This window comes from Gekko japonicus, unplaced genomic scaffold (assembly GCF_001447785.1).
Source record: "Gekko japonicus isolate JY-2015 unplaced genomic scaffold, Gekko_japonicus_V1.1 scaffold156, whole genome shotgun sequence".
Lineage (NCBI taxonomy): Eukaryota > Metazoa > Chordata > Lepidosauria > Squamata > Gekkonidae > Gekko > Gekko japonicus.
The window spans coordinates 7,891-29,570 of record NW_015166424.1 but is presented as its reverse complement, the minus strand read 5'-3'; the positions used below and the strand labels follow the sequence as shown (position 1 = coordinate 29,570).

The 21,680-nt window shown below is 42.4% G+C and overlaps 1 protein-coding gene across 1 annotated transcript in view; it reads right to left on the bottom strand.

The window, feature by feature from the left end:
• Positions 1-21,680, bottom strand: part of LOC107110874 (NADH-cytochrome b5 reductase 2) — a 32,960-nt gene that overhangs the window by 6,444 nt on the left and 4,836 nt on the right. Inside the window, exons 3-7 of the mRNA XM_015411713.1 lie at positions 19,479-19,551; positions 17,367-17,473; positions 16,103-16,232; positions 12,549-12,632; positions 1,151-1,236 (exon numbers count right to left, since the gene is read on the bottom strand). Of these exons, the coding sequence (XP_015267199.1) occupies positions 1,151-1,236; positions 12,549-12,632; positions 16,103-16,232; positions 17,367-17,473; positions 19,479-19,551 (480 nt within the window). The remainder of the gene's footprint in view (positions 1-1,150; positions 1,237-12,548; positions 12,633-16,102; positions 16,233-17,366; positions 17,474-19,478; positions 19,552-21,680) is intronic.

Genomic DNA, 21,680 nt, shown 5'->3' with positions numbered 1-21,680 from the left:
CAGGAATGCATCTGTTTTTTTTCCTTCCTCCCCCAATTTGTTTTCCCCCCTAACACTCTAGCAAATACTTCTGAATCCCACTGCTTACTTTCCTCCATTGTGAGAATTGTCCATTTACTCTCACCCTCTGCTGTAATCCTCTTATCCCAAGACTGTTCACTCAGGAGCCTTTGGAAAAGACTTTGTCAAAAGCTTCTTTGAAGTCAGTGTATAGGAGGTCTACTGAATCAATCCTGGATGCATTCTTTAACTCTTGTTGATATTCCACAACATATTGAGCAAATGTGTTTAGCCCATGCCAGCCACCATACTAGTCTCCAGGCGGGAATGAATCTTTCCCTCTTACTTCAATTCATTTTTAAAAGAAGCCCCTCTCCTCAAGAGAACTCTCAGTATAGTGTTTACACAATACTGTTGTAAGTTTTGGGGGGTTTTTTGTTTTGCTTTTTTTAAATAGAGGGTTGTTTAATGTATTGAGAGATGAGTAAGAGATCTGTTGACCACCTGGACCACTGTTGAAGAAGAGATTGGATTTACACCCCACCCTTCACTACCCGAAGATGTCTCAGAGCGGCTTACAAACTCCTTTCCCTTCCCCTCCCCACAACAGACACCCTGTGAGGTAAAATAGTAAGAAGAGGAGATTGGATTTATACCCCGCCCTTCACTACCCAGAGGAGTCTCAGAGTGGCTTACAAACTCCTTTCCCTTCCCCTCCCCACAACAGACACCCTGTGAGGTAGGTGGGGCTGAGAGAGCTCTTGACAGAAACTGCTCTTTTTCAAGAACAGCTCTTATCAGAGCTATGGCTTGCTCAAGGCCATCCAGCCAGGTGCAAGTGGAGGAGTGGGGAATCAAACCTGGTTCTCCCAGATTAGAGTCCGCACACTTAACCACTACACCAAACTGTTAATTTAACCCTATCACTGACTTGAATACCCAAAGGTAAACAGATAATGTGCCAACCCATGATTTACTGTCATCAAGAAAAAAGTATCCAAGGCGCTTCTCTCTCAGCATTCACACTTAGTTCACATCCAAGGGGCTTCTCTTTCACACACAGTTCACATACTGTTACAGCCCCACCCCTATTTGGAATTCTTGCTGTGACCCATCTAATGTGTGTGTGGGAAAGAAAGAGTCCACCTACCTGGTTGGCAAAAATGAGGTAGCACTTTGTGTTGTCCTTGGGGTCTTTTGTGATATGTCGGATCAGCTGCAGCATTGGAGTGATTCCTATCAAAATGAAAGTCAAAAGCTGCAGTTCAATATGCCTTCCCAGAGCCCTGATTCTACCTTATGCTAACCTCTCTCTGTTGGGATTTTTGATTAAGTCATTCCAGTTTCTAGTTTGGCTTGTAAAACAGGGGAGGGGGCACGTACAAAAGGCTAACCCCTGATGGTTATTCTGCATTTCCCGTTGGACTATAAAACATGTGCATGTGTATGATAAAAAGCAGTATGATGGTTTATCCTGCATTGTCCAGACTAAAGGTACACTCCAGAGCACCTTCTATGGGCAGTATTTCAGGCATTCCATAGGTTCAAGGAAGATGTATAACATGTCCAATATAATATCTATTTTAGAATCAGCTATAGGACCCTTTGTGACAGACTTCACGTTCCTGGTATCCCAGATCACCGCAGACTGTGACAGCAGCCATGAAATTAAAAGACGCCTGCTCCTTGGGAGGAAAGCGATGGCGAACCTAAACAGCATGATAAAAAGTAGAGACATCCGGTCTGCCAAGATGGCGAGTTAACGCATTCCACGATTGTGTGGAGTGGTCGACAGCTTCTTCTGACAGTTTGGGCTGTTTCCAGCCCAACGCAACGCTCCCCAGAGAGGGGGGGTGTCAAGCAGGCAGCAGTGCCCAAGAGGGAGTGTAGATTGGCGTGGTCAAGCTTTTAAAGAAGCTTGTATCAGGCTTTGATCTCCTCCCGCGAAGAGGGCGAATGCCAAGCAACACTCCAGAAGCTGATCGAGTTGATGAATCAACATAAATTCGTCACCAGCAGATCTCTTGATGATGGGCAACAACAAGTGAGTGAAAGAAGCAATGCCAAACCCGATTTTGATCGTGCTAGATAACAAAAACCGTATCGCTTACCTGAACTGAGATATAGTCTAATTTTAACCAAGCGGATAAGCGTAGAACAATTTTAGAATCCCAGAAATCCGATTCCGGAGAAAAAGCGAGTTGATTGAAGCCGTTTAAAGTGAAAAATAGACTATAGTTGAACATTCCTGTGGTGAGAACTGAGATAAGCGCGTAACTTAAAGCTGAAACTGACGAACTGCATCGCGAGAGTAGAGGGTCGGGGGACCGGAAGATGTGTTCCGATCGATATAACAAACAGCGGAGATCCTAGACGGGCCATAAGTGGCAGGAAGTAGATCGGAACGGTAAGAAGACGGACCGGATGTGACCGTATGCGCATGACCGGCTGAAGAACTGAAACTGACCTACTCTACCCTCTAATACCATCGATAAGTCGCGCCCGACATTTTGTGGAGGACCAAAAGAAAATTGCTTTTTGAAGACGTACGGAGAGGCTCTGAAAGGCGAAAATAGCCGGAATCTGCCTGTTGGTGCTTAAGAACTTGAATAAGTCTATCCAGTTGAGAGACTGCAGACACCAACAGAGCAGCCAAAACGGAGACCAGACGCACCAGACCCAGAGCCGGCTCAGATCCTGCAATTGTACCAGTTGTTAGACAGAGGACAGGCTCCACATCAACTCCAAGAATGGCAACAAAAGCTGCTATGGAAGCAATGGAAAAAAGGATGATGGAGGCGATACAAGCAATGGGAACACAGCAAAAACAACTGGAGGAGAAAATAGTAAAAGAACTGGAGATGCAGATGGAAAAGCAAACGCAGATCCACTTGAAGCAGATGGAAGAAGCACAGGAAAAGAACATATTGGCAATAAAAGATTTGGTTACAACAGAATTAACTTCAATCAAACAAGAAATGGACGGAGTCAAAAAGGAAATTCAAGATACGGCAACCAAAGCTACAGAGATGGATGAGAAGATACAAGACATGGAAAAGAAACAGGATTCTTTGACACAACAACTTAAGAGATCAGAGACTATGACGGAGTTCAGACAAATGCAAACCCATTTAAGATTGAGAGGCATAGCGGAGAAAGAAAATGAGAACATAAGAGAAGAAATAATAAAAGCAATGACGCTATACCTAGGAGAAAGTGAGGGATCAATGGATACAGAATTTGATTTAATCTACAGAGTGAACTCCAGGATTGCAGAAAAGAAAAATTTACCAAGAGATGTGATTGTGCAATTTGTGACACGTACAACAACAGAAGATATTTTCAAGAAACAATTCACCGTTCCTTTTGAAATTGAAGGAAAGAAAGTAATGGTAATGAGAGAACTCCCGAGAACAATCTTACAAGACAGAAGAAGATACAAACCGCTGGCTGACAAATTGAAGTCAATAAACATCAGATACAGATGGGAAATTCCGCAAGGTTTATCCTTTACTTACAAAGGAGGGAGAATCATGATCAGGTCGGTGGATGACTATTATAGATTTAAGTCGGACAATTTAGACGACTTTGGAGAATTATAAATCAAGATCTACAATGGAGTACAAACTGTTGTCATGGAATGTAAATGGACTGAACTCACCAAACAAGAGAAAAAGAATCAATCATTGGATACAAAAACAGAAATGCAACGTGATATGCTTGCAAGAAACTCATATTAGAAAACGGGACGCAAAATATCTACAGAATAAAATTTTTGGAGAGGAATTTTACTCTTCAGCTTTAAATAAAAAAAAGGGAGTTGTAATTTATGTAAGGAGTGAACTACAACCGAGAGAAATCTTCAGAGATGGAGAAGGACGATATGTAGGTGTGGAACTTACATCACAACAGAAAAAAACTATGTTGATTAATTTGTATGCACCTAATGGGGCAAAAGAGAAATTTTTCAAAGACCTATCAGAACAACTACAAGTACAAACTTATGACCAAGTGATTTTTGCTGGAGATTTCAATGGAACAGTAGATCTTTTGGATAGAAAACCACAAAAGGGCAACGAATACAGTGGTAAATTGCCAAAGACTTTCTTTGAATTAATTAAACAAGAAAAACTGGAAGATGTATGGAGAAAATGGAACCCGGGTCAGAAAGACTTTACTTTTTATTCCAATAGACATTGTTCTTTTTCCAGAATTGATATGATTTGGATGTCAGAAGAGTTGTCAATGATGACGCATAAAATTGAGATTTTGCCAAGGTGTAATTCGGACCACAATCCTATATTGTGGATTTCTAGAGAGAAAAATAAACAATTTTTATGGAGGATAAATGAAGATTTGTTGGACATGAAGACTGTAACAGATCTACTAAAAGAGGAGACAAAACAATTCTTTCAACAAAATTTAGATAAAGAAACCCCTACTAAAAGAAGAGACTAAACAATTTTTCCAACAAAATCTAGGCAAAGAAACCCCAATACAGGTGGTATGGGAAGCGTATAAAGCAGTAATGAGAGGGATTCTCATTTCGCAAAATGTTAGGCAAAAAAAAGAGAAATTCAAAAAACAAGCGGAGGTGTTGGAAAAAATATCTCAAAAAGAGAAAGAACTTAAGAAGAAACCTGGAAAAAAGAAGATTATACGAGAGTTACAACTACTAAAAGAACAACTGAATGTAACTTTGAATCAAGAATTATATTGGAATTTAAAGAAATTACAGCAAAAATCGTTTGAAGGAGCGAATAAACCGGGGAAATATCTAGCCTGGCAATTAAAGAACAGGAGAGAAAACAGAATGATAACTAAAATAATTCAAGATGGAAAAGAATTCGTTGACCCTAAGGGGATAAAGAGAAGTTTCTTCAAGTACTATGCGAAACTATTTCAAGGGACTACAGCTGATCTTGAGAAGATTAAAAAATATTTAGAAGCAGTACCGCTGCCTAAAGTAAAAAATGAATTTAAGGAAATATTGAACAAACAAATTCAACAAGATGAAGTGAAGAAGGCAATAGAGGATGCGAAACTGGGGAATGCACCAGGACCGGACGGATTTACTGCAAAGTTTTATAAAAAAATGAAAGAAGAATTAGCTCCGGTCCTGGTGAACCTATCCAATGAAATAAGAGATACCAAGAAGTTGCCAGACTCATGGAAGGAAGCGACTATTTCACTGATACCAAAGGAAGGTCAAGATCTAACAAATGTAAAGAATTATAGACCGATTTCGTTGTTAAATAATGATTACAAAATCTTTGCAAAAATTATTGCTGAAAGGGTAAAAAGCTATTTACAATCTGTGATTACGGAAGATCAAGCGGGCTTTTTACCAAACAGACAGATTAGAGATAATCTAAGAATGGTAATGGATGCAATTGAATACTATGAAAAACACCCAGAAAGAGAAGTGGCATTTTTATTTGTGGATGCAGAAAAGGCGTTTGACAATCTTAACTGGAACTTTATGTTTCAAATGTTACAGAAAATAGAAACGGGACAACATTTTTGTAACTTGATTGAAGCGATCTACTCAGAACAAAGAGCAAAATTAAATGTAAACAAAGATCTGACAGAACACTTCAAGGTACAAAAAGGAACAAGGCAAGGCTGTCCCTTATCACCTTTACTATTTATCTGGGTATTGGAAGTATTATTACAAAAAATACAAGAAGACTCAGAAATTGAAGGTTTGACTCAGAAAGGCTTCAAATATAAATATAGAGCATTCGCAGATGATGTCATGTTTATAGTAGAAAATCCAAATGAGAAACTTCCATTACTGTTTAAAAAAATAAATGAATTTGGAGAATTGGCAGGGTTTTATGTGAATAAAAATAAAACAAAACTGTTATGTAAAAATATAACAAAACAGAAACAGACTGAGCTACAAGAGTTGGTACAATGTGAAGTGGTCAAGAAAACAAAATATTTAGGGATTGAGTTAACTGCGAAAAATGTGGATTTGTATAAGAATAATTATGAGAAATTATGGATTAAGTTAACTCAAGATTTTAAGAAATGGGAAACAATGAACTTATCGCTGATGGGACGAATTTCAGTGATTAAAATGAATGTCTTACCGCGACTGATGTTCCTGTTCCAAACAATTCCAATATTGAATAAAACTGATTTGCTGTCTAAATGGCAGCAAGAACTATCTAAATTTGTTTGGGCAGGAAAAAAACCAAGAATAAAAATGAAAATACTTTGTGACGCCAAAGAAAGAGGAGGATTGCAGCTTCCAAACCTGAGACTATATTATGAAGCAGTTTGCCTAACTTGGATCGAACATTGGGTAAAATTAGATAATAAGAAACTGCTGACATTAGAAGGACATGATTGCAGGTTTGGTTGGCATGCTTAATTATTGTATGAAAAGACAAAGATGGATAGCTTTTTTCGGCATCATTTGGTAAGAAGAGCAATATTTGCGACTTGGACGAGATATAAGAAACACTTTTACGAGACAAGACCGCTTTGGATTGTACCAGCAGAAGTTTTAACACCTTACTCAAGACAGCAAGGCAAGGACTGGTTGCCATACAGAGACTTAATTAAAAAAGAGGGAACAGAATGGGTAATGAAAAAGCAGAATGAAATTGACTATAACTATGAATGGTTGAAATATATGCAAATTTATGACGTTTTTAAATCTGATAAAAGAAACTATGGTTTTAGAGAGGAAAAAAATGAGATGGAAAACGTATGGGAGGGAGAAGGGAAAAAAAAGATTTCAAACATGTATAAAATATTGTTAAAATGGTATACAGAAGACGAGAAGGTTAAAGAGCAAATGATAAAGTGGGCAATTAATATGAACAAGGAAATATCAATTGAGATGTGGGAATATTTGTGGAAAAACTCTATTAAGATATCGACATGTACTAATGTTAGAGAAAATTGTTACAAAATGTTGTATAGATGGTACATGACACCTAAAAAAATAGCAAATATGAACCAGAATATGTCAAATAGATGTTGGAAATGTAAAAAACACGAAGGCTCATTTTACCATATGTGGTGGACATGTGAAAAAGCCATGGATTTTTGGACAAAAATCCATGGTGAGATACAAAAAATATTTAAATGTTCTTTTAAGAAAGCACCGGAAATTCTGCTTTTGGGACTTAAAATGGAAGAAGTGAATATATCAAAAAAGACTTTACTCTGGTACTTAATAACAACAGCTAGAATGATTTATGCACAATATTGGAAATTAGACAAAGTACCAGAGATTGAAGACTGGTTACAAAAAGTTCTGTTCATGGCAGAAATGGACAAAGTCACCAGAAAATTAAACAACAAAGAAGATGAAGAATTTTTAGAAGAATGGAAAGACTTCAAAATTTATCTGGAAAACAACTGGGATGTGCAGCAAAATTTACTATGTTTAGAACATGGTCAAAGCAATGGTATTCTCAGTAGTCATGTATGGCTGCGAGAGTTGGACTATAAGGAAGGCCGAGCGCCGAAGAATAGATTCTTTTGAACTATGGTGCTGGAGAAGACTCTTGAGAGTCCCTTGGACTGCAAGAAGATCAGATCAGTCAATGCTAAAAGAAATCAACCCTGACTGTTCCCTGGAAGGCCAGATAATGAAACTGAAGCTCAAATACTTTGGCCACTAAATGAGAAGGGAGCACTCACTGGAGAAGACCCTGATGCTGGGAAAGACTGAAGGTCAAAGAAGTTGGGGACGGCAAAGGATGAGATGGTTAGACAGTGTCATAGATGCAACGAACATGAAACTGAGCCAACTTCAGAGGACGGCGGAAGATAGGAAGGCCTGGCGGGATCTGGTCCATGGGGTCACGAAGAGTCGGACTCGACTGTGCGACTGAACAACAACAACAAATCTGCTATCACAACTCCGCAGAGGTGAAGGATGGATTAAAATGATCCACTCCCATAGCCTGAGAGATCTGATAAGTTGTCAGACAGGCACTGGGGAATTCTCCTTCTGACATGGACGGTGCTCCTGTCGATGCCCTGGTTGACCTCTGGAATGCAGACATGACACGGGCAACTGACCCTATTGCACTTAGGCACCCTCTCTGAAGTCGGGAGTCCGCCAGAGTGAAGGTGGAGAAAGACTCAGGACTAATCTGAAAAGGCACAGGCCAGAACTCATTTGAAAGCGTACTCCAAGCAGTGATGGAGGCAACCGCACCTGCACAGTGTAGATCTGCAGAAGTCCTCCAGGTGCTCAGGGGCCTATTGGGTTCTGGCCGATAGGAAGAGGCGGAGTGCTCTGCAGCCCACTGTGATCATTTTACGAAGCCATCTGTGGATGAAATCTCTTACATCCCTTGTGATTTAGACTCACATACATACATACAAACACACAGGGCTATTTTTGGGCAGGAACGCACAGGAACGGAGTCCCGGCTGGCTCCCGAGTTGGCCACGCCCAGCAGGAACTCATTAGCATAATAGGCCACACCCAACAGCAGGAACTCATTAGGATTGGCTACATTAGGGGTGTGTGGCCTAACATGCAAAGGATTTCCTGCTACAAAAAAAGGCCCTGGGTTTTGACAACAAACAAGGTAAACAGAATAAGAAGGGAAAGGTGGGTGTGGCTGAATGACCACACTTCTGGTAATGTGGGGGTGTGGCCCAATATGCTAATTAGCTGCTCTGTCAGGGGTGTGGCCTAATATGCTAATGCGTTTCTGCTGTTGGGTGTGGCCTATTATGCTAATGAGTTCCTGCTGGGCTTTTTCTACCAAAAAAGCCTTGCATACACAGACCTTAATTGGCATACGTTAGGTTACAGGAAGAAACAAAAGTGGATAAATAGGTAACAAGGAGAAATGAATCAATCATATGCATCTGTACATTGTGCAGACGGTCCTTGATTACCAAACTTAAAAAAGAGGCTACATTTTCACTTATTTCGGGTGTCAAATCATTCAAGAGGTAGCGCACCTTAAAAGTGTCTGGACAGCCTACCATATTAAATAAGATTGGATGTAAAAAGGTAAGACGTATCTCATCATATTGGGGACAGTGTAGGAGAATATGGAAAACAGAGTCAACTTGGTTTTTATTACACGCACAGTGTCTAGCTGAGTATGGAATCCCTTGATATCTACCATAGGTAACAGCAGATGGAAGAGTATTGCATCTAGCAAGTGCAAATGCTCGGCGCAATTGTGGAGCGTGAATGGCTGATAAGTACGAAGGCAGATGGCCAAGAGTTGGAAAGATTCCGAAATTCAAGGGGGAGCAGGCTTTGTTTGCATCGCTAACTAGTTTTTGCATTTCTATATACAGGATTCTACAAATATGCATTTGTGAAAGATAACATATACAGAGAATCCATGGATAGACCCATTGTAATTATTTTCTTCACTATGTAAGCATTCCATTTAGATGAGGTAGATTCAGACAGCATTTGGTATATGTAGCTCACCTTGTCGGCAGTGTTGTGCAATTTAGACTCTACATTAGCAGCAGCAGGAGTGGATAGTCCAGGGCCAGGTTAAGGCCAACTGATGCCCTAAACACAGCCCAACCATGGCACCCCCCACCACTAAAACCTATGTCGTTTATGTGAAAAATCAGTCAAATAAATAATAAAATAAAGAGCTGAAGGGTCCATTACACAATTCAACTGAAGAGTTAAATGCTAGCCAGACCCAGCCTTTACACTCGACAGAGGCCAAACTCTCATGCCATGAGACAGAAACAAATGTGATATCTGATGACACCTTCAAACCAAACTTCTAAACGTCAGTCGCTCATCATGCCAAAGAAAATGTGGGGTTTTTTTAACAATGCAGATTAAAGTCAAACACGGCAGATAAGGACAATTACAAAAAAAATTGACTAAAGTCGAGTGCGATGGTGAAAGAGTTAAGGGCATGATAACTGGGGGGGGGACTCTGTGGTGCCCCCCACTCCCTTGGTGCCCTAAGCACATGTTTATTTTGCTTAATGGTTAATCCAGGGCTGGGATGGTCCTGGAGTGCCAATTTGTACAGTTGTGTGCAATACCTTTCAGCTTGTGCAGCCTAGGATGTGGACAGGATCCTTGGAAGTTTAAAAACTACCAGCTGTTTGTACAACCCTTGCCCCTTCTGGCTGCTTACATCTGCCTGAGGGAGGGGCTGGTAGACTAGATCCAGGAGACTGTAAATGCCTCCCTGAAAGACAGGGTAGCCATTCCTGCGTTGAAGTAGGCAGTGGTGTATCTACTCCTAAAGAAACCTACTCTGGACCCAGGAGAGCTGAATAACCAACATCGGCTGCGATCATACGCACAATTAGACCCGACAGAGGCGCGAATGCCAGGTGGATTTAAAGGGTGCGATCAGACAACAACATCTGGGAAGCGCCCCACAGCTGTTGGCAACCTGTTCTGCTCCGCCACAGAAGTGGAGTTAAAAGACACCGGGGGAAATCCGGTAGTAAACGGGTTGCGACAGGCCACGGACGGGCTTTCCTGTGTCTGATCGCTCCAGCGCACTCTAATGGTGTCAGGATGGTCTGATCAGGCCATCCCGGCTCCGTGCCGTTGTTTTTCTCCCCCTTCTCAGTATGCGCATCATTGCAGACTCCATAGGGAGCCCTCAGGACGGAGATGCGATTCATCGATTCCTCGTTTAAGCGCATCGGAAACAAATGGCAAAAAAAAGCCCGACTCACCCGCGATTGCGTCTGATCAGGCAGTGGTGGGCCGGAGGACTGTGTGATCATGCAACTGCAGGTCAAATTCCTCCGGAGGGAATAGCCTCGCTTCCCCCACCCCATTTTTTCTGGTGCGTGTGACCGCAACCATCGACTCTCAAATGTACCATTCTTGAGCAAGGTGACTGAACAGGTGGCAGCTGGCCAGCTTCAGAGGTTCCTGAATGAAGTCCATTCCAATCTGGTTTCAGACCTGGTTGCGGGTAGGTTTCAGACTGTCGTGCCAGGTGACTGCTGTTCTGCCCCTTAGACTTTGTCCTACAGGGTTCCCCGGGGTTACATCTTGTCCCGCATACTTTTCAACACCTATGTAAAGCCACTGTAAGAGGTCATCGAGAGATTTGGGGTGATTTCCCACAAGCGCTGCTCCGCGCTCACTCCTCCCTTTATTGAGTAGACGCGGGGAAAATCGCACGAAGCTGCGAGGCAAAATGCGGCCGCGCAGCAGCTTGTGTGAAATTGACACGTACCATCAGGGCAAAAGGGAGGAGTGAGTGCGGAGCAGCGCTTGTGGGAAATCACCCTTGGACTGAGCTGCCACCAATAACAGGAACCTCCACACTGAGAGGCAGTCAACCTCCGAATGCCAGTGCAAGGAGGCAACGTCAAGGGAAGGCCTCGGCCTCTATGCCCTGCCCTTGGCCCTCCGTAGTAACTGGTTGTCCACTGTGTGAGACAGGCTGCCGGACTAGATGGACCACTGGTCTGATCCAGCAGGGCTCTTCTCATGTTCTTAACATGCAGATGACACTCAGCTCTATCTTGCACTATCAGCAGATCCCAGAGAGGCTGTAGAAACTGCAAACAGATGACTGGAGGCAGTTTTGGAATGTATGAGGGCTAACAAGCTGAAACTCAATCCCGACAAAACAGAGGTGCTATTGGCGGGGGAAAGGTCTGTACCAGAGAAATGGGTAGGTCCCTGTTCTTGATGGGCTTGCACTCCCCTAAAGGAGCAATTTCGTAGCTTGGGGGATGATCTTGGGCCCAGGCCTCCTGTTGGAGGTAGCAGCGGTGGCCGGGGTGCCTTTCTTCCGCTTTGGCTGGTGTGCCAGCTGTGGCCCTTCCTGAGCAGAGAAGACCTTGCCACTGTGGTGCATGCCCTGGTAACATCCAGATTAGATTACGGCAATGCATTGTTATGTGGTGCTGCCCTTGAATACTACCTGTTGGTACTGAATTCTGCAGCCAGAATGCTGACTGGAGTGGCTCACAGAAACTCCAGTCTGGTTTCATCTATACTGGCTTCCAATTTGCTTCCAGCTCAATTAAAGCTGCTGGTATTGATCTTTAAAGCCCTGTATGACCCAAAACCAACATATCTTAAGGACTGCCTTCTCCTATACAAACCTATCCACTCACTCTGGTCATCCTTGAAGGTCTTGCCATCTGAGGCTAGACGGGTCGCAACACAAGAAAGGTTCTTCTGTGTCGTGGCCTCAGAACTTTGGAACTCCTTCCCCAAGGAGGTTCATCTGTCTCCCTCCACTGGTGTCTTTTCTCAGCAGGTGAAGACCTTTTTGTTTTTGTCTGGCATGCCCCCCAAAAACAGTACTGGTCCTCCTTCTAGTTCTGTTTATGTTTTTTTTCATTGAATTTTATAATTTACCTGTATTTTAATGGTCTAAATGTTCGCCACCTTGTGGACCCTGACTGGGTAGAAAGGCAGCATAGAACATTTTAAATAAATAAAATATGCAATCCACCCCTCAACTATTATCTCTCCTAGTTTTCTGATCACAAGATGATTTATACAGGTAGTTTTACACAGGTCATATATCCAGCCCCACGTATTCTCTGAACACTGCACACTATCATCAAGGAATATGGCTTACCTGTTCCCCCAGCTATCATTCCAAGACGTTTTGCAAACTTTATCTTTCCTTCAGACTTCTTATCCTGCTTGATAGTGAATTTACCTGTGTGAAACAATGGAATTACAGATGGCAGCACGAATAAAGCTGATTTTTTTTTAATCACCGCAACATTTATCAAAATTGCAGATCTATGCAAACTTACCTGAAAGTAATTCCCACTGAACTCAGTAGACTTACTTCCAAGGACTGTACAACAGAGTGTTCCTTATAGCTGTTCACAGCAATGATAAGACAGTATGATATACATATATATAGGGCAGGGGTATTTGGCAGCTTAGCACAAAAGCTTAACATATCAAATAAAAACACACAAACAATAACAGTACCCACTGGGCCACCATTTGGGCGGACATCAAGTGAGTAAAAAGCATCATTGAAAATATAATCTGAAAACGCAAGCAGCTCAAAACCAAACAAAAAAGTAACAATTGATCCACAGGAAACGTAACACCAGGAGCTGCGGTGGCTCAAGTGGTTAAGACGCTGAACTGCAGGCTGTGGAAGGTCAGTAGTTCAGCAGTTCGAGACCCGAGTTGCTGCAGGACGGAGTGAGCTCCCGTCTCTAGTTCCAGCTCCTGCCAACCTAGCAGTTCGAAAGCAAGAAATTGCAAGTAGATAAATAGGTACCACTTCGGTGGGAGGGTAACAGCATTCCGTGCGCCTTGGTGTTTAGTCATGCCGACCACATGACCACGGAAACGTCTTCGGACAGCGCTGGGTCTTCGGCTTTGTACCGGAGATGAGCACCGCAACCCTAGAGTCCGACTCGACTGGCTTTTGAGCAAGGGAACCTTTACCTTTTTTAAACATAACACAGAACAAATCCAAACAGAACTAACTATATCACAAAGCTCAGGAAGACAGGACAGAGTTCACCTGGTACCTAGAAAATTAGATTCAGTGTCAGATAAGTCTCTATAATGGGAAGAAGCTCCATAACTGGGGCACAGCCCAAGCAAAGGTCCTCCTCTCCATGGTTGCCAATCTCTGAGGCGAGGGTTATCCAGAGAAAGGTCTCAGATGACTGACAGGTTCATACAGGAGGGTTACAGCACTTCAGGAATCCTGGCCCAAGATTGTTCAAAACTTTAAAGAAACAAACCAAAGAAACATCTTCATTTATGTATGATATTTTCATTATGGTGGGGGCTCAGTAAACAACCTAGCCTCTGCATTATGAACCAACAAGCTTCCAAAAGCAGTACCACGTGAAATGTACTACGATAATCAAGCCTAGGTATCACTAAAGAATGAACAGTTGTGGAGAGATCACATTTTCATGGATGGGATGTAGTTTGCAAAGCTGGAGAACGAAGATTCTGTACAACAGATGCCATTTTAATATCCATACAGAACGCTGGATCAAGAAGCATCTCAGAGCTGTCAACCTGATTCACAAAGGGGAATCCAGCCCCTACACAGACACATGGGACACCACATCCACAGTCACATGCCACCAACACCTTTGTCTTACCCGGATTCACCTTCCATTAACTAGGCCCCTTCTATCGAATTATCAGTTCAGAGTATTAAGGAATTATCATTTCAACACTTGATAAAGCTACCACGGCAACCTGAGTCCCACTGGACAGGAGAACAAGAAAGGGGGGATGGACAACCCTTATTTGTCTGGCCGCCTGGCCAATCCAAATCCCACTACCGTATCTTCCTCTGCCCAAAATTTGAACAATATGGGGTGTCCTTTCCCTTCTTTTCTCTCGCTAACACACACAAGCCACGAGAGAGCTACAGCAGCTTGTAAGAGGTCACCAGAAGAAGTCTCAGTCTGTCAACTCCGTAACCACAGGACTCACTGGGATGCACGTTGCTTTCCCCAGCAGATCATCACAAACGCATCAAATTACAGACTCCCAACCAAGGAGCAAGAGACAAGCACCGTTATCTTCAAAAGCAAAACAGCAGCCTCAATGTCAGCTGCCTCTCAGAGGTGACTGTCAGTGCAGCAGCTGGATATTATAAAAGGGAGCCCTTCTCCATCCAGGCTACAGGTGACAGGACAACTCCTGGCCTGCGTGATTTCTCCAAGATTTGCAATCCAGGATTACTGCGTTGTCTACATGGTCTGTCTGCATTTCTTTTGAAGAAATTAGATTCTAGACTGGCTACCGTGAAAGGTTTTCATTCTTGCAACAATAGCTAGTAAAATGCAATAGAAAATTGTGTGATGAAGAGAAGTTATTCATTTTTCTCCATTCAAAAAAAAAAAGATGAAGTTGACAAAGGTCTAAACCAGGAATCCCCAACATGGTGCCCATGGGAGCCATGGCAACCACTAACCCCCTTCCTGGCGCCCACTAAGTATTTTTAAACTTTTCCCCAGTAGATCTTCTGACTGGAGACCAAACTAGCTGTGCAAATTTTTAGAAGCTGCTTTGGCAGTAGCTGCCAGTGCCACCACAGCACAAGAATCTTCACGGCCGAAGTAAGCTATGTTTATGCCAGAAAATATTTTAAAATAATATGTTAATTTTAAAAGGCATCCTGTAAAACAGAGCTTCCGCCTCGGATGTTGAAGAGTTACTATTAGAGCTATGCATGACCTCACTCCGACATTTTGTGGCTGGCTCCGCCTCCTGCAGCAGCCATTTTGAGGCTGCACTCACTGCTGTGTGACAGAATTCCAAAGGTGCCCACAGGTTCAAAAAGATTGGGGACCACTGATTTAAACGTTTTAATGAAGATATGCCAGTTTCCATCGGTGCCCATAACAGCCTGAACAGTTCAGCATCACCCAGAATCAGTCCAAAAATCTCATATATTCCACCATGATTTTTTTAAAGCCTCATCTCCCACACATGTTTAGTGCAGGTCAGTGCCAGGCAGAAACAGAGATCTAAACTTCCTTCCATTCTGCAGCTCCAAGAAACGGTAGCCTGCATCAATTATGGCATGCTGACCTTTCCATCTGACAGATTTTCCAGTTTCAAAACATTGAATGGGTCATGGAATCATTTTCATCCAGTGGAGATCCTGGATGCTGCCACAGCACTGAGAAAAGAGAGCAACTCTGCAGCAGGTCATTTCAGTGGACACCTACAACGCTGCTCCTCTCTCTCCCTCCTTCTCAGTCATTTCAGCCCATCGCTATCATCTAGTTTTGATCTGATTGTAACTCTGTTCTTATATGTCATTTTATTTTAACTTGTTTAAATTATCGCTTGTTGTAATGCTTAATACTATTTTGTGCCAATTGATACATTGTGACCTGCCCTGAGCCTGCTTGCGGGGGAGGGCGGGATGTAAATCAAATTAAAATCAATCAATCAAAAATATCACCACACAGTCTCCAGTATTATTATTAGAGACCGAGCCATTAGATTTCCTCCTAAGCCTTTTGAGGGACCTCAAAACCATATCACACACTCTCCCTTCATACAGCTGAGCCAAGGACAAACTTCAGTCTCTGGAAGCTGGACAAACTGGCCTGAAAGATAAATTGTCCTTCACCATTATCATCAACGTAACATCTGGATCCTTTGCCATTGTAATACCTGATCCATTATATACCAGGAGCCCGTTAGGTCCTCTGAAGTCTATGGTGTCACCAGTTATCATGTTGTCTAAATGCTGGGACATTTTCCCACCTTCTGGAAACTTGGGATGAACATTTTTGTAGTAAACCTGGAAGGGGAAAAAAAAATACACAGCTAGCAATACATTTTTAGCCATTTTACTTTCAGATGATAGTGGTATGCAATGGAGAGGGAAAAACAACTGCACAGGTGTCCATTTTTACAAGAGTAAGCAATAAGATCCAGAAAATCCTTCCCTCCCCAAAAAGGTTTACGGTAACAGAATACCACTGCAGCATTGTGAGCAAGCAATATAATATCACCTTGGCATGTATCCTGCCGCTCTACCAACCAAGTCTGATGCCTTCCCTCAGCCTCCTTAGGCTGTTAGAGCTTCTTCCAGCCTACTGTGGGATAATCCCTTCTTCAGCTTCTACTATTAACCCTTACCCCATTTGCAGATATGCTTTAGGCATCTTCCAGTCCAGTTAACAGAAAGACGCTGCCCCGACTCACACAAATGCCCCATTTACCCATACATGGTCCCTCAGCCAGTGTCATTTTGATGAAACAGGCAATTATTTTTAATAGGGTTTGTGTGTCTGTTTCTGATTCTGTTTCTGTGCCTTTAACAACAGCCTAATAATACACAGATATTTAGTAGGTCAAATACCTGCCAGCCCCCAACCCCACCTCTTATCTCCAAGACGAGACCAGCTTCACCTACGACTTTTCTTTTCTTTAAGGATTTTTAAAATTTATTTTCAAATACATACAACAACAAACATACATAAAACATAAATGGGGGTATTAATTTAAGGGAGTTGTTTCGTTTTCACTGCCCACCTAAGGGAGGTCACCAGGTTTTCCATCCACCTTTCAGCTCAATATACTATTCCACACACAGAAGAGGGAGCGGGGCAAGAGAAGAAGTTAACACTGCCTTTGTAAAATGTTATAAGCTGCTTTCATTACCTTCTGGTTAAACCATACGATATAAATAAATATATAAATCAGGCACAGGGGTGCTGCTGCAACAACAAACCACCACCCAGAAGGTATTTCCTGGCACACATCTGCAACCAATTGAGATTCAAAGATCATCCAGTTTCTGGATCATCCAGTTTATTGAAATTCATCCTGTTCTTGGCATCCAAGCACATGTTGTACACTATACAAAAGATGCAAGCACTAGGATAAGCAGATTAAGTTCTATTTCCTTATTATATCGGCTCAAACATACCTTTATAATTAGATCAACATAGCCTTTCACTTCATCACTAGAAACTGGAGTGTAGGCCCGGATCACAAGGTTGCCAGCAACGTTGGCAGACAGATATACATGTTGACCTAGAAAAAGATAGTTATCTTTCCACTGCAGATTCCAAAATGTATCACAAAGTTAACAAGCAAAAGTTAGGCAATATCCTTTGCTTTAGACTCTTCCTAACAGCAATTTTCACTCACATTGTTTTTAAAAACTTATATGAAAAATATGAAGGCAACATACAGAATTTCATATTATTCTTTTGAATATCATTATTTTTGAGTCGGCATCATCGTTTGAATGATTTGACATCTAAAAACTGCTTTTTTGTCTCTGTTCACCCCTGTTGCCCCAAAGATTACTATAAAGGAGTTCACATAACTTCACATAGATAAAGAATAATTCTCCAGTGGCCAAATTGTCTCTAGTAAATAACTTCTGTTCATTTTGTTACTATTGTTAAGATGCAGCCGTGCATCACCTTCAGGATGATCCACAGCTATCTCAGGGGTCCTCCCTGTATTGGACAGCGTAAGACGGGGGCAGCGGGTTACTCTGCTCTGTTTCAGGTCATGTAACTTGCCTCACACAGCATGACTGAGGAACCAGAAAGTTAAACACTACTATCTAGGACTGGTTACTGGGCTACTGAATTTCTGAATCTAAGCAGTTGGTGCAGAACAACTCTCAGAGCTCCAAAAATACTCACACCAGGGTAAACATTCCTCCCCAAAATTTTCAGTAATGGTAATTATTATTGTATGGCATTGTGTGTTAGTATAGCATGGCACTGTGTGTAGTATAGCCAGGAGATCCTAAGATTGTCTGGCAGCCTAAAGTTCTAGCTCTTTTAGCATTATGCACCACTAGGTGATGAGCTAGACTTGTTTTTTTAAGGCAAGAGACATTTTGGAGGTAGTTTGCCATTGCCTGCCTCTGTGGCATGACCCTGGTAATCTGATTAAAAGGAACCATGTTAGAACTCCCTACCTGGTTAATATCTCCCTCTGGTACCTAGAAAATTAGATTCAGAAGAATCTGCTAGCTGGACGTTACTCCCAAATACTGCTGGCTTCATGTCTTTTCATTTGTGGAGCTTCAGTTCCAGAGGACCTAACGCACTACATTTTATCCTGCCCTCTCTATATAGAGCCCAGAACCAAATTCCTCACAGCACTTTCAATGGGCTTAATTCTTTTTTTCAGACTCAGAGATGCTGCTTTTTCTTCTCTCAGATGTTGATCCGCTTGTCTCCTATAGGGTGGCACTCTTGGCTTTAGCAGCCAAGAAAATATGGGCTACAGCTGCATCTAAAGAGGGCAATGCTTTTTATTTGATTAGTACTTTTTAGTTAAATTGTTTTAATGCTGATGTTTGTAATTATGTTATAGGTGTCAGACTGCAACAGCCTTCGGCCTTAGACAATAAACTTTATTGTGGGGCAATGCATGTAGAACAGCCAGGAGATCCTAAGATTGTCTGGCAGCCAGCAGTTCTAGCTCTTTTAGCGTTATGCACCATCGTGAGCTAGAGTTGTTTTTTAAGACAAGGCTGACCCTGCTGAGCTTCCGAGATCTGATGAGATCGAACTAGCCTGAGCTATCCAGGTCGGGGAGAGTTTAAATATCATTTTCAGTATCTTGCAGAGAACACTGGCATAGCGCCCTTTCAAGTTAGCTTTGCAGAAGCAGCATAAGAGAGACCCACACTGTTCCTACAAAAAGCATACTGGCAATCGGACAAGACCCACCTTCAGTCCTCTGACACATACTGAAGACTCGTGGGATGATGGGGCCTGTATCAGCCACAGAAGAAGGCAAGCTAGTAAGCAAAGTCAAAAAATAGAATCCCAGTGTTACTTGCCTATAGTACAGAAGCTGGATGAATCCAGGGCAACTGTGAGGAAGTGAGCCTTAAGGCAGAAGTCATTTCTAGATGAATTAGACAGGGAGAACCTTGCATGGGGCAAAAGCACCTAGTAAAGCACTCTTTAAAGGATAGAAGACATATTTGAATAATAATAAATAATAAATAAATATTTTTATGCTGTGCCTCGCTCAGATTCCACAGAACTGCATCCATACATACCCACAGGCAAGCCCAATATATGCTCTGACGATGGAAGCGCAAACCGAAACCGTTTGGTATCATGGCTGATCTCCTGTTAAAAGCAATAGCAGTATGCAAACAATGAAACACGATACTCCAAGAAATCTAACAATTACGTAACACATGTAAACGTGCTGGACTTAGCTCCACAGAACACGCTTCCACTGCACACATGCTGAAGAACAAGATTTATGGTTGCCTCACACAGAATGTGGAAGAAATGGGGATGGCCATGGCTATCCGCCTTTGGGGGCAGGGATATCGGGGTGGGGTGGTACTACAAGACACCCGCAACAGCAGCAGGAAAGGATTTGCAGCAAGCACACGCAGAGAAACGTTCTTCTCAGGAAGCAGTGTTGCCGCCACTAATGCTACTCTTCTAACAGAAGCTGCAGAAAGGCAGGGACATGTGGCTAGTTCTAGAAGATAAACACAGAAAACACCGTGTTGAAATAATAAACACAATATTCACATGTACTTATAGCTAAATATATTTGCTTTTTATACACAACATCAACTCTAGTGTATTGGAGAACCAGAACAGCCATGTTTACATTGTTTGACTTATGCATGGGTAAATTCAAGAGCTGTGGTTCCAGAAAAATTTACGCCTGAAGAAGATTTGTTTGAAACACGCAGGTTATGCCCGGGAGGCGTGTTGCTAGGCTTGCTTGCTAGCTGAATCACCTCATGGGAAAATACATCTACTAGGCTTGCTTGCTAAGCTGAATCATCACAGTGAGAAATACAAGCTGCCTGCTAGCTTTACCTGATGGATCATCACTTGGGAAATGTACAATAGGTTGCTGCATTGTTCCCTGTGTGCTTGTTGTCATACCATACACAAGCCTTAGGCCGTCTCATTTGCTGTTTTTCACTGTGCTCTGTTAAACACATGCGGACCTATTCAACTAGATGGTTACAGGTAGAAGAAGAAGAGCAGTATTCTATACACCGCTTTTCTCTACCCTAAGGAGTCTCAAAGCAGCTTACAATCGCCTTTCCCATCCTTTCCCCACAACAGGCACCTCATGAGGTAGGTGGGGCTGAGAGAGTTCTGAGAGAACTGTGACTGGCCCAAGGCTTCATGCAGAGGAATGGGAAATCAAACCCACATCTCCAGATTAGAGTCTGCTGCTTTTAATCACTACACCGTGCTGGTCCAGTGTTTTGGAACAGCCTGTCAGAGGAGACCCAGACCGATTTCACACAAGAGCCGTGCCATGGTTCTATTGGTTAATTTCCCACTCGAAGCCGCGCAGCCGCATTTTGACCCACGGCTTCGCCCGATTTCCTCCGCGGTTTCGTGATCCTCAAAAAACAGGATCCTCCTGTATGAAATATAAACTAGCAATTCAAATTCAGTCGATGAAATACATTTGTCAGGTGTGAAAAAAATAATAGGCAAGTAGAGAGAAGCCTCATGCCTCACATTTTGCTTTTGAGAATTCTGTATATCTCACCAAAGAGTGAGCTACAGGCAAAAAACCCCCAACAACCTCCATCTATGGGATGCATTCTTCATCTAGTATCACTGCATTGCTCTCCCGCATTATAATTTGTCCAGGAAATGAAATGGTGCTTTCTGTAGGAAATGGCCACTGTTTCTCCTTCTCTTTCTGTTCTTTATGTTCCAGCCAGGACTACAAATAGAATGGCCAAGGAAAGGCCTATGATGGATCTGCTCGGAAAACTGCAAGCTGACACGTTGTGAGGCCATTTTCTCCCAATAGCTAGCACCCCAAATATTCTTGACATTGATTGAACATTGTAGCCGAGTTCTTGGAGTGGAGCTGCTGGGTTGATAATGATGTCGACTTGGAGCGGAGTCACGAAGAGATGGATTTGGACTCACTTGCCCTCTGAATTATGGTTGTCATTATTTTTTGCAGGGTTCTCCAAATCTTCAAAAAGCATTATGCATTTCACTGGTTCAGTAAATACTTATCCCTTTGTGGCAAGAGCAGTTATGTCAATATCAATTGGGGGGGGGGGGCTGAAAAGAAGTTTTGTGAAAATAACATGGGGGGGGGGGGTAAATCTCCGGAAGGATGATTTTACCGATACAAAGAATCAGAATCTAAATAGCAACTAGGGCAAATTCAGATTATGGTGGCCTGAAGTCTTCCTTAGCCTGAGAAAACTTCAGCACATGGCTACATTTTAGTCAATTTCCCCCTG